The sequence below is a fragment of the Bombus vosnesenskii genome, unplaced genomic scaffold, assembly GCF_011952255.1.
Source record: "Bombus vosnesenskii isolate JDL3184/JDL3185 unplaced genomic scaffold, Bvos_JDL3184-5_v1.1 scf7180000013263, whole genome shotgun sequence".
Classification (NCBI taxonomy): domain Eukaryota; kingdom Metazoa; phylum Arthropoda; class Insecta; order Hymenoptera; family Apidae; genus Bombus; species Bombus vosnesenskii.
In genome coordinates this window covers 9,268,973-9,281,021 of record NW_022882923.1, presented here as the reverse complement: position 1 = coordinate 9,281,021, position 12,049 = coordinate 9,268,973, and the positions used below count along the sequence as shown (strand labels likewise).

The following is a 12,049-nucleotide window of genomic DNA, read 5'->3' as shown; positions in this document are numbered from 1 at the left end:
TGTGGTAATCGTGATTGTACTATCTGCATCAAATTTTCGTATTCGTAACATACAATTAGGGTATTACGTATTATAGGCGATACGTTAGCAGTGTTTCAAAAATTTTTGTTTACATTGACGCCGTTTACACTATTTCATGCTTATGCTCGTTATTGGATCAGAGTGAGATCGACTACTGCCGGGGATTTTTTTACGTGTTTTTCCCAGCGTTGACGACACGTCATAATCACGGTTTCGGAGAAATGATCATTGCGATTTTATATAACTTGTTAATTCGTTTGATTATAGTTTGATAGTCAGTTAAGAAGGTGTAGTGACAGTTTTCACTGATAACCTAAATTATCCATCATGACTTGGCTTGGAACGATCGCTAGCAACGTTCTCCGGAATATCGTATTTCAGGATATACCGCCGAACATAGTTCAAGAAGTCAAGCCTGAAAATTATAGTAATCGACATATTGAATGCCGCGAGGATGGTATCGTACTTTATGGTCCAGGTGAAAATGAAAGAAAATATGAAATTGTTCTTCATAGGCCTTGTACAGAAACATTGCATCAAGCATATAGGTAGGTATCTTCATATACGTTGCTTTCTTTTTTCTACTATAAGTGATGTAGTATGAAAGTTATTTATATATTATTTATTATTTCGAATAATTAAAATTTATTGTTTCAGTTTATATAGATCAGAAGATAATGCAGATATCGCAACACATTTTATTGTGTATAAGGATAAGGTTCCAGTACTTGTTCAAATTTGTCGCGAGGTAATTATTTCCAAAATTTCATGATTTTTTGCAATCTGTGTAGAAACCATGATTATCAGTAATTTATTTATACAGATGTGTAATGTGAATAAGATTCAGAAATTATGTGATACTTTGATGGAACATCCAACATGGACACTGGCACATTTGGCAGCTCATTTTGCTCTTTATAACGCCTTTACCCATGCTGATGTAAATAGTCAGTTGAACAGTGGAGATACAGAAACAGGAGTGTCTCCTTTGCAAGTCGCGGTGCAAACAAATAATCTGCGTACAGTGCAAATGTTGATCGAAGCTAAAAGTTCATTGGAGCATCTGGATTATAGCGCAAATACCGTCTATCATTATGCAGCCAAATCTACTAAAGAAATAATTTTAGCCCTTGGAGGTGATCTTCCAAACAGTTTAAATAGTCGTAACAGTAATGGACATACACCGATGCATGTCGCTTGTTTGAATAATAAGCCCGAATGCGTTAAAGCTCTTCTTTTAATTGGAGCGGATGTGAACATTCCTGCTGCCGAAGGTGAACCTTCTAGTCCTAGTTACGTAGGAGATTTCTTGCACAGTAAACCAAATGTTCTTCATGCCGATGACATGAAATTTGGCGGTACGCCATTGCATTGGTCACTGAGCAGGGAGGTGATTAATGCTCTAATAGAAAGTAATTGCGATATAGATGCTTTGAATTTCGACGGCCGTACGGCGTTGCACATCATGGCAATGAGGAAACGATTATCATGCGTAGTGGCTTTGTTAAGTCATATGTGTTCTGTAAATATCGTCGACAAGGATGGCAATACACCGCTGCATTTAGCGGTTTCCGATGGTACAGTGGCAATAGTGCAGTCGCTGATCGCTTTCGGAGCAGACATTGATGCAAAAAATTGGAAGTCGGAAACGTCACGGCATCGTGTGAATATCGATAACAACGAGGGTCAGAAAATTTTGTATATTCTAGATGCGGTAGGCGCTAAACGTTGTCCACCAGAAATGTCAGATTGTAACAAAGGCTGCAAGTTTAACGAAAATTATAATGGTCTCGCACCGCAGCAACCACCAAGGGCTGTACCGCGTACAGTGTTGGATCAAATGTTACATGTTTCTGGGATGGACAAGATGGCTATGCAAGAAAACCAGAAAATAAAAGGTGGTCGACTTCTTTGTCTAGATGGAGGAGGAATTCGTGGTTTGGTTCTTGTACAAATGTTATTGGAGATCGAGTCGATCCTGCAGAAACCTATCGTAGAGTGCTTCGACTGGATCGCGGGCACTTCTACAGGTGGAATCTTGACTCTTGGTCTAGCTGCTGGCAAGTCCTTGCGAGAATGTCAGGCACTGTATTTCCGCATGAAAGAGGAAGCTTTTGTCGGTAATCGCCCGTACAACAGCGACGGTTTGGAGAAAGTATTAAAAGATTGCCTAGGTGTTAATACGGTGATGTCGGATATCAAGAAACCCAAGATAATGATCACTGCTGTATTGGCTGATAGAAAGCCTGTCGACCTTTATTTGTTTCGTAATTACGATGCACCTAGTACGCTACTCGAGCATCCAGAGACCTCGATGTCTCTCGCTTCGTCATCGAGCGAACAATTGCTTTGGCACGCAGCGAGAGCAACCGGGGCAGCTCCTTCGTATTTTCGAGCGTTCGGAAAATTTCTGGATGGTGGATTGATAGCGAATAACCCGACTTTGGATGCCATGACTGAAATTCACGAATACAATCTCGCTTTAAAGGCTTCTGGATGCGGAGAGAATGCGGTCCCCTTGTCTCTGGTCGTTTCTCTTGGCACTGGTCTCATACCTTCTAGTCCATTGAAAGATATCGACATATTTCGGCCCGATAGTTTATGGGATACCGCAAAGTTTGCGATGGGAATATCGGTCCTCGCGGTACTATTGGTGGATCAAGCAACAGCAAGCGACGGAAGGATCGTTGATCGTGCCAGAAATTGGTGTTCCATGATCGGAGTGCCTTACTACAGGTTTAATCCTCAACTATCCCAGGATATCGCCATGGATGAAAAAAGCGACGAGATTTTGGCTGAAATGATATGGAGCGCTAAAGCGTTTATGCATGCCAATAGGGATCAAATAAATGAATTAGCTGCTGTGATAAATCGCGACCTCTAAGTCGGTACAGATTCGCGAGAGTCAAATATGTACGAGTTGCTGATTTCTTTGCGAACATGTACGTATGCTTGTACTGCACCCACTCAAAAGTACGAATCTCTCTCTTTCGTCCTCCATTTCTCTTTCTTTCGTTTTTTGCCTTCTTATTTATATTATTTGATTGTTTGTTAATGTTTTGTACATACATACGATTGCTGTTGAGGATTTCGACGATTAAGAATTATTTAGGAAATTTTGTATCGAAGCAAACTTACTAGTCGGCCCGTGATATTTGTAATCGACGAAGTAGCGCACAATTTATTATTTATTTCTGCTTTCTATTTCAATGCAGACTTTTCATTTCTAGATTTAATTTATTTACACACACACACATGCACACGCGCGCGCGCGCGCGCGCACACACACACACACACACATGTATAAAACATAAAGTAGCGCGTGTGTTCGATAGGTGAATGTAGGATTGATGGCGGTTTTAGAAATGGTGGTGGTGTATGATAGACTGCGGATGTTTATGCATTTTTGTGAAATTTGAAGATGCAAAAATATCGAGAATAGGATACTTAGTAGGCGAAAGAATCTCTGTTTAGAATCTGCATCGTTGTATTTATAAAAATTTGAATCGGTATAAATATTCGCAGTCTACTAATAAATAATAGAGAGTGAATTATACTGTACATATAGGCAACTCGTATTTCTTCATCAAACTAGATGCTGACAAGATATTTGTTCGTTTATTTATTTGTTTATTTCATCGCATTGTTGCCAAAAAAATAAATAGCAAAGAAAGAAAAGACAGTACTAAGCGGTCTAACAAACTATCGATGCCCACACACTGGCGCGCACGCTCATCTCGGGCGCAGAATTACGCGAACGAATAAAACCAGGGACCATGATTGTTGTAACCGAAATTGAGAAAGTTATGGTATAAGAATTCGTATTTTATTCTAAATGAGTTTGGTCAGGACTAATCATTATTATAAATGATTAAAATTTTGTTATTCTTAAGAAAGGAAGGTTCCGTCATTGATAATGGTTATCGGTAATAAAAAAACAAACTGCGTTACCAGTTAATGGTTACCAATAACCGAAAAATGTTCTCATCGTCCATAACGATTACCTGTAATCTAAAATAATTTCCGTCATCGATGATGATGATCGATAACCAAAAAAAAAGAAAAATGTTAATCATTTATAATAGTTATTCGTAACTAGAATACCTAAAAATTACCGATTTTAAATCATTTAATCTGTTAAAAATTTTTTGTTTAAGCAAAAATTCATTTTTTTTTTTTTTTGGAAATTTTCCGTAAAAATATAGAAAACAACTGTTATTTTCGGTCCCTGAATAAAACACATCGCACGAGAGCGATTTATCGAGGACCCATGTAATAAGGCGGTTGCGTCATAGACGCGGAAATATACGGATAGAAAGAATGGGTCGAAACTCCCTGCGTTTGGTATTCGTTCTCCTCGTGCATCGTGTATCCCTCTGGAGCGGAGTAATACTGGCTGTGTACGCACGCGTATGATTTGCCCGGGCTGGTAACATCCGCGGGATATTTTAAGGGATTCTCCGGGTATTTGGGTAGATCGTAAGGCTTCGTTTGCAACTCGGAATACTTTGGAATCGTCTCGTGATATTTTGCAGCGGTAGATACCTCGTGATACTTGACCGTCTCGTAGCACTTGGCGTCCACGTAGCTTTTCGCCGCTACGTTCGATTCGTATCTGATACCGTCGTACGGTTTGCTTTCTACGATCGAATGATCGACCGGGTATTTGCTCGTGTCGGCGGACCAAGCCGATCTCGACAGATCGTAGCTGGTTTTGCTATCGTGGTAAGTCGGTCTGTCGTACGTTTTGATCCCGGTATCTGGATATAGGCGAGGATAAGTGCAGTCGGACGAGTTGGTAGAGTCTAGAGACGTGCCTGGAGAGGACAAAGTAGCTCGATGCATCACGATGCCCATTTGTTCCTCCGATTTTGGTTTCCGTCGACGCGGCTGATACTGTAATTGGCATTTTACGATTTAACTTTAGACGGCGGACTAAACTGGAACGATCGTCGTTAGAACGATCGTCGACAGTCACCTTGTAATGCGGATGTTGCTTTTTGTGCGCGTTCCTCAGTCTCTCAGCTTCCTCTATGAACGGTTGTTTCTCACCGTCGCTTAGGATTCTGTTACATTCGCTAGAGTTAACCTTCGATTCGCGACACTACGACGTACGGTAATGTATATAGATAATGTCAGCTCGAAATACCTCCACAGTTTTCCTAACGTTTTCGAAAGTTCGGCGTTGTGAAGCTGCGGATATTGATCCGCCAATCTGCGTCTGGCCGCTTGAGCCCAAACCATAAACGCGTTCATCGGACGTTTCACGTGAGCGCTTCTTCGTCCTCCTGCGCGAGAAGTGACCGGAAGCAGGGTCCAGTCGTAGCCTGGAAAAAACGAAGATAGATCTTTGGAATATTTTTCATCACGAATATCACGTACACCAGCGGCCATAGATATTAGCATTATTCGCTACATCCGTTATATCAGTATATTTACTTGCTATGAAAGAATGTTGCGAATATACGTCTGAAACACCCGAACAACGACAACGCTGATCTAGGGCAAATTTTCTGATGTCGCGAATGGTAGAAGAGCAACGTTTGGCGAATGTTAAGAAGAAGAGGAAACGGCACCGTGTTTAGTGGGAATTTGTGTAGCCGGAAGTTGCGTAGCCTATCTTTGCGCGGAATTGAATCGTAAAGGAACGGGAGAGATAAAACGACACCTGTTTCCCTTGAAATAATCTTAATCTCTGGTTGGCCAAACCGTTAATACTTTTAGCGCGTGTTCTCCGTTCTTCCATTCTTCTTTTCTTTCGTATATTTCTCGTAACGATCATTCATAGTCATGAACGAACGCAGCATCAGACAGAAAAGTTTTACGAGTTGCAAACGAACGAGAAGTTCCGAACGTGGTGGTCTTTATCTATCGATCGTTCGTTCGCATTAAGAGACTAATTATTATTACCGACTTCCTCTCGGTATCCCCCTACGAACGATTCGCCGGCTAAAGAAAGGTTATTTGGGTCGCCTCGAGTTTTCCATTCCAAGAAATCTCATCGTATATCCGATACACATCGAATATTCCGCGAACATGCTTCGTTCATCGTCTCATCGGTCGCGTGCCATTTTCTTTGTATCAACGGTATACGTACTTTATCGTTAGTGGACATTTGCGGATATTTGTAGCAAAGTAGAGTCATTCGAGTCGCCTAAACTTGAACGTCTTAAAATTCAACCTTGAACTTTGCACAGAATAATCGGACTTATTATTAGACCGCGGATTCTATTCTGTACATATTCAGATTTCTTTCATACGCATAACGTATATTCATAAAAACTTGTTATAAATGTATCGTCGTAAGCGATTATATGTGCAACTCGATCCGTCCGAAAGAAAGAAGACTACCGAGCATCGAGACATTTATTTCGAATCGCTGTGTATCGGTGATCGTTAACGAGGGAAGGAAGTAGGAAGATAGGAAGGAAGGTTAAGGAGAAGGAAGATGCACGTGTTGAAACGTCACCACGAGCATCCGAACTGTGAAGAGCCGTAGATTTCGTGGTAGCTAATTACCATAAGGACACGGTTCACCGATGCGGTCTCTCTGTCGGCTCCTTTAACGTTCGCTGGAGGTCCTCTCGCTACTGTCTTCACCGATAGCAACCAGGACGACAATTTTCATGGAAATTCGGCAGGGCTTACACCCTAGAAAGCGACGGGAATAGAAAAAGTTTCGCGCGAAAAATATACACGACTTGGGAACGAACGAGTTTCGTTTCTAATCGCGCGTGTTCGACTGTGTGTTCCTCGAAGCGCACCCAACGAAACGGCAGCAACAGCGAACGTTTATCGGCGATGGTAGTCGAGAACGTTTTCGAGGAAAATCGCGCGTTTAGTTTGAACGTTCTCGAGATTGAGAGGGGAAACACGTGCTTTCGAAGTACGCAAAGATAGTAGAGATAGGGAAGCTACAAGTGGAGTGGAATTGATTAATCGAGCGAAAGAGGAGGAGATTGGCCGAGAACTTTCGTACTTTTCCAAAGGATGAATGGCACCGCAGGGGAGACGGAGAATATGGTTCATAATAAGGGATTGTAGCCCGCTGAATGAACCGGTGTGCTTTGGTATCTTGCTTGTCAATGCCGACCTGTCGTCCACTCTTGCTACATTAACTACTGTACAAATCAGCTCCCATTACCACGAGGATAGTCTCGTTAACAAGTGAGAATACCGTTGAACGCATCGTCACCTTCGGTGATTGACGAGAACGTTTGGTTTCCCATGTTGCGAATCGATCGATCGATCAAATTGCAATTTTATCGCTTCCTCCGTGATATTTCGCACAGATATCGTTGTGCGGTTGATATAAGGCGATGCGGGAGCGTTTCGTGCAACGTTTTGCGATTACAGGGTGTATCGAGTAACTTGTATCGAGCAACTACTTCTTCTATTCGGGTTGGTTACGCGATGATTTAAAGACGAATGAAACGGTTGGACGATTAGAGAACGATGGATTCGACGTGTCTCGTCCGAAGACGCGTCTTCTGCCTCTTCGAAACACGTTCGGGGAACGCGGAGTTCCAACGAGACGCCTCGTAAATCACGTCGGGCACCCATTACTACCGCTCTTCTTGGTCCCCACCTTCTCCCGTGTTCTGTCTGAGGTACCCTTTCGAGTCGATGTCTCAGATTTAATTTCGTACTAACATAATTAGTGTCGGTGGCAAACGTTCAGCGGTTTCGCTCTGTTCGCAGCACCTGCCGCTCGAATCTTCCTCGAAATCGTCTTTTCGCGCTCCTCGATCCTCGGTTCTCCGTGTCGCTCCTCCTTCTTTCCTACCTCTTCCATCATGCTCGCCCATATTTTCCCTCCATCCGGCTACGGTATCACGGGGATAAATCTGAGGAGCCGAGTTTCATCGCCAATTAAAGTGTCCTTAGACGCGAGACCCGTTCGAGATACCTCGCAACCCTGTACGACACGGTCGACAACCGAAAAAGACAAATTCCCGCTCTACGCTTGATATTTCCAAAACTAGCTTCGCCCGACCTGTATCGACTCCGACGGTATCCGCTGCTATTTTTCAGATTACGTAGACGTAGAAAGGCGAGCAGAGGAAAGAGAAGCAAGAAACGAGTAAACGTGGAACATTCTTAACTCTAATAAAGAATCGTCGAATCTTTCAAAACGGGAGAAGCGAACCTTGAAGTAGCTTGCCCACTGCATCGTCCAGAGTGCTGGTGCATTGCTCGTTGCCGCATCGTTCGCTGCTCGACGGTCCAGCTTCCGTTTCTGTCGCGGCAGACGATAAACCGCCACCTTGGTGGGCTTCCATCTTCCTCGATGTTATTTCCAATTACTTATCGTAGATATTCACATTCGTAACACGGACGATCTTCTTCCTTGTCGAACGAACGTCCTTTTTCTTTTTCTTTTTGTAGATAGCACGACCAGTCGCGTTCGATCGCGAGCAACGACTTTCACCGAAACGTCGAACTTATCGGCCCGCCTGTCGCTCTATCCTGCGCACACTGTTCTTTCTTCACGTAAAACGCGTCGTCGAGAGGCGCATCGTAAAGAACCGAGGAAAACGAAGAAAAGAACCGAGTAATTAATCCGAGGTTATCGTGCCGTGATTTATCATAAACCGACCCTTGTCCCTCCTGGTAGTCCGTATATCGGCGTCGCATCGATTTCCGCCACTCTCTCAGCGACCGGCCCTTCTTCTTATCTCGCACGATAAATATCGTTTACGGGTTTTGGTACGTTCGCGACTCGATTTATTCTTTTCCTTGGTTCGCACTCCGACCGCTGATTACTCGTCATCCGTGTAACAACGATCTCTGTATCGAATTCGAATTCTTTAAGACGTGTTTCTAATCGTCGTAATCCGATCGCGTCGATTATAAAATAAAAAAAAAAAAAAAAGAAAAAAGTGGCATAGAAAATAGCACCCGCGACGGTTCAAGGAAACTCCGATAGCTAACTGACTGACTGACTGACTAGAGAAGAAAGACGAACACGGATCGACGAGGATGTGAAGGTTCATTCAGGGAGCGAGCACCACACAGGTTGGTCCGTACGAAAGAGGCAGAAACGATGAGCACACGTCTGGCACACGCACCAAACGTTGGATGGTAGATCGCGGAGGCGGTTCCGTGGACCACCTCTGCATCTGGTGGGGGATATCTAGGATCTTGTTCCTTTTCTGTTCTTCTCGACTCGGCTCCTCGACTTCTCTCGGATCCTTCGTGTGTCCATCCTGTCTTCGAAAATCATTCGCTATGATTCGCTTCGTTTTCGAATGCCACGCTTTTCGTAGCGCCTCGTTGTTCGACCGAATTAGAACTTTTTCCCGTTTATCGTAACGCTCGTGAAAACCTAGTCGCATCGGCTTTCCGCTGCGATTCTTCTTCTGCAACAAAGTCGATCAATTTCGAACAAATTCGATCGTCATGCGAACAAATAGACCTCTCTCTTTCTCTCTCTCTCTCTCTCTCTAGATGAAAATAATCGCATTTGCAAATTTCCTTGTCCCGTGACTGAGTTAGCAGTTCCCCGCGAGCCATATAATTAGATCACTGCGAACGTGACTTTACGTTCTCGCGAGTCACATCGGGAAAAAGAAGGATCATCGGGAGGAGAAATAGTGGAACAGGGAGAATGCGAGGGCATAAATTCAGGAGCGAGTTGAAGCTTCTTCTTTTCGTTGCGCTGGTGCACAGGAATCATCGGTTGACAGTCTGCATCTTTCTGGCGAGCCTAATTATACAACGAATTTAATGAATGAGTGAGCTAGCAAAGACAGTGGCCCATACATGAGCATATATAAACCACGGTCAATGCCGTGTAGCGGCTTTTGTGCGAGATCAAAGGAGGCATCTTGCTCGCACTTTGCAGGATTAACTTGCTGGTGGTGCGTAAACGCGCACTCAGACCCTCGGAAATGCTCGAGACACTTGGGCGGATTACGGATTGCTACGGTTTTTATCCCAATGTCGACGCGAGTCTATCGCGAGGGAAACGCGCGCTCTGCTGCCGCCTAACGAACGAGCTGCGCAATTTTTGTTTCTCTTTTTACGCAACACGTAGTCCCGAAGGGAAAGAATATAGCGAGATCGTAGAACGAAGCCGCGCTAACTAGCCTGATCGATCGATCTGGCCACGTCTATAATCGTACGCATTCCGCCTTCGTCGCTTTATTTCAATAATTCTCTATTACATCGAACGTTTTTATATACGTTTTCTAACCACCTGCCTTTCGCGACCACTGTATATACTTTGGCTTTGAATACGTTTACCGCGTACAAAGAATTTGTTTCAATGCCGTAGTTGTCCGCTGGTATACAGATCCAGTGCGTAGGGTCTGTAATGAGAAACTTGGACGAACGAGATGGTGTTCCGAAAACTCTAGCACGTCAAGCAGAAATATTAAAATTCGCCGATACAGTGTTCGACCATTGACACGTTTGCAAAGAAAATGCAAGTTCGTTGCAACCATTTCGATTTCAATAGCGCGCGTCTATGTTGAATCTATGCGTTAGGTATAAAGACGCTTGTATTATTTTATTTAAGAATTGACATTCGACGAATTGACTACGTACAGCTCTGTGCGAGGCGCAAGATGCCCGATACTTTTCATTTTTATCGATCATCGAGAATCGTAAACTCTAACCACTGTTTGATTTTACGATCTAGTTATAATATCCTTTTGACGAAGAGTACGAGTCTCGTTTGCGAAACAAAGTCGGATCGGCCTGTTTTCGCACGGAAACGAGTTTGTTCGTTCCGTCCTGGAGCATCGTTGCTTACCAATCGTTCGTCGCACCAATCGTACGTTCTCGATCTCTGGTGCACGCGCGGCATTACGCGCTGCAACCGAATCGCGATTCAAATTTAGCCAACCGCGAACAATAATATTGATTTCAGCAAGCCGGAATTTTGCTCTTCCTGGGATAAACATCCCGAAGCGCACGTGGCGTCAATATGTGCTTTCGTTCTCTCTCGGTGTACGCGAAGGAGAATTCGTTTCAGGGCCGTTCAGGGAAACACGCGCTACGATTTCGACGAACAAGGACTCTTTCCTATTCCTTTTGCCCCTTTCCCATGCGACCATAAACCAACGTTTATCATTTCAGTTATTCGACTTTCGCTCAGAGGCAAACTTACGATCGCGCGTTTCATAGTGTTTCGACACTTTGGCAAATGAGAAAATCGGACGGATCTTGCAAGGAATTTTGAGCGACAAACTTCTCGGTGTAACAATCGGCATTGCATTCGGAAACTCGCCATATATATCTATCAGGACACTGAGATTGGGTAAGATATAAATACCAATATCGGATGATATTGATAATGTGTCGAAACGTGACGACTTAGACTGGATTGAAAGAATAAAGAATTGGAGTGGGATAGAAAGAGAAAGAGAAAGGGAAAGAGAGAGAGAGAGAAAGAGAGAGAGAGAGAAAGAGAGAGAGAGAGAGAGAGATCGAAAAGCGTGGCAGATATAAAATAATGATTTCACCGATTCCCGGGGGTCCTGTATCGGAGTTGTGTCGGACACTTGAAAGGATACGCGGTCCCCTGGAAGAGGGGGCCGCAGGAGACGATGGGTACCCGACACATGTAGCCCCCCGGGTGGCGAGCACCGCAACTCTCGGACCCCCAACGGTGACACGAGCTACGTTACATTCTGCAGCGTCATCGAGCCGGCACGATGTCATCGTGTACCGCGTAAGCTGGTCGCGCGACGCGTCGATGGGTTCCGAGTTCGATTTCCTTGCTCCGAACCTTTTGCTTCTATTCGAGGGGGGATATCGCCCGGTCGAGGAAACTCTTTGGTCGCGCGACGAGAGCATCGTGGCCGGTCGACGACGTGACGACTGGTAAAGGCGACGCGTTTCTTCGGAGCGGCCGTGGTCGAGCGCGACCATCGACGAGATCGCATTTGGTGCATCGCCAGGAAAATTGCACGCTCCTCCTTGTGACGTCGTTATTGCCAACAACTGGCCGACCAATCGGCTTGCTTGCGTGGGAGGAACGAAGAGGGACGTAACGAGAGAAAGAGAGAGGAGCAGAGAA

The 12,049-nt window shown here is 44.3% G+C and overlaps 2 protein-coding genes across 2 annotated transcripts; one reads left to right on the top strand and one right to left on the bottom strand.

The window, feature by feature from the left end:
- Positions 1-202: 202 nt before the first annotated feature.
- LOC117231011 (85/88 kDa calcium-independent phospholipase A2) lies at positions 203-3,237 on the top strand. The gene is made up of 3 exons (XM_033489039.1): positions 203-569; positions 679-769; positions 845-3,237. Exons 1-3 carry the CDS (start codon positions 349-351, stop codon positions 2,903-2,905), a joined length of 2,373 nt encoding a protein of 790 aa, XP_033344930.1. The 5' UTR covers positions 203-348; the 3' UTR covers positions 2,906-3,237.
- A 934-nt stretch (positions 3,238-4,171) lies between these two features.
- LOC117230989 (transcription factor SOX-10-like) lies at positions 4,172-8,779 on the bottom strand. Its single transcript, XM_033489002.1, has 4 exons — positions 8,171-8,779; positions 5,171-5,348; positions 5,000-5,087; positions 4,172-4,917 (listed from the first exon to the last, which is right to left on the bottom strand). The coding sequence occupies exons 1-4, from the start codon at positions 8,301-8,303 to the stop codon at positions 4,279-4,281; spliced, it is 1,038 nt and encodes a 345-aa protein (XP_033344893.1). The 5' UTR covers positions 8,304-8,779; the 3' UTR covers positions 4,172-4,278.
- Positions 8,780-12,049: the final 3,270 nt, after the last annotated feature.

Excerpts from the sequence above, each read along its gene's own strand:
- LOC117231011 (XM_033489039.1), top strand. The coding sequence starts at position 349 with ATGACTTGGCTTGGAACGATCGCTAGCAACGTTCTCCGGAATATCGTA. Across the intron at positions 570-678 it reads ACATTGCATCAAGCATATAG|TTTATATAGATCAGAAGATA; the intron begins GTAGGTATCTTC and ends TTATTGTTTCAG. Across the intron at positions 770-844 it reads TTGTTCAAATTTGTCGCGAG|ATGTGTAATGTGAATAAGAT; the intron begins GTAATTATTTCC and ends TTATTTATACAG.
- LOC117230989 (XM_033489002.1), bottom strand. The coding sequence starts at position 8,303 with ATGGAAGCCCACCAAGGTGGCGGTTTATCGTCTGCCGCGACAGAAACG. Across the intron at positions 5,349-8,170 it reads AGTGGGCAAGCTACTTCAAG|GCTACGACTGGACCCTGCTT; the intron begins GTTCGCTTCTCC and ends CGTTTTTTCCAG. Across the intron at positions 4,918-4,999 it reads AGCAACATCCGCATTACAAG|TATCAGCCGCGTCGACGGAA; the intron begins GTGACTGTCGAC and ends TGCCAATTACAG.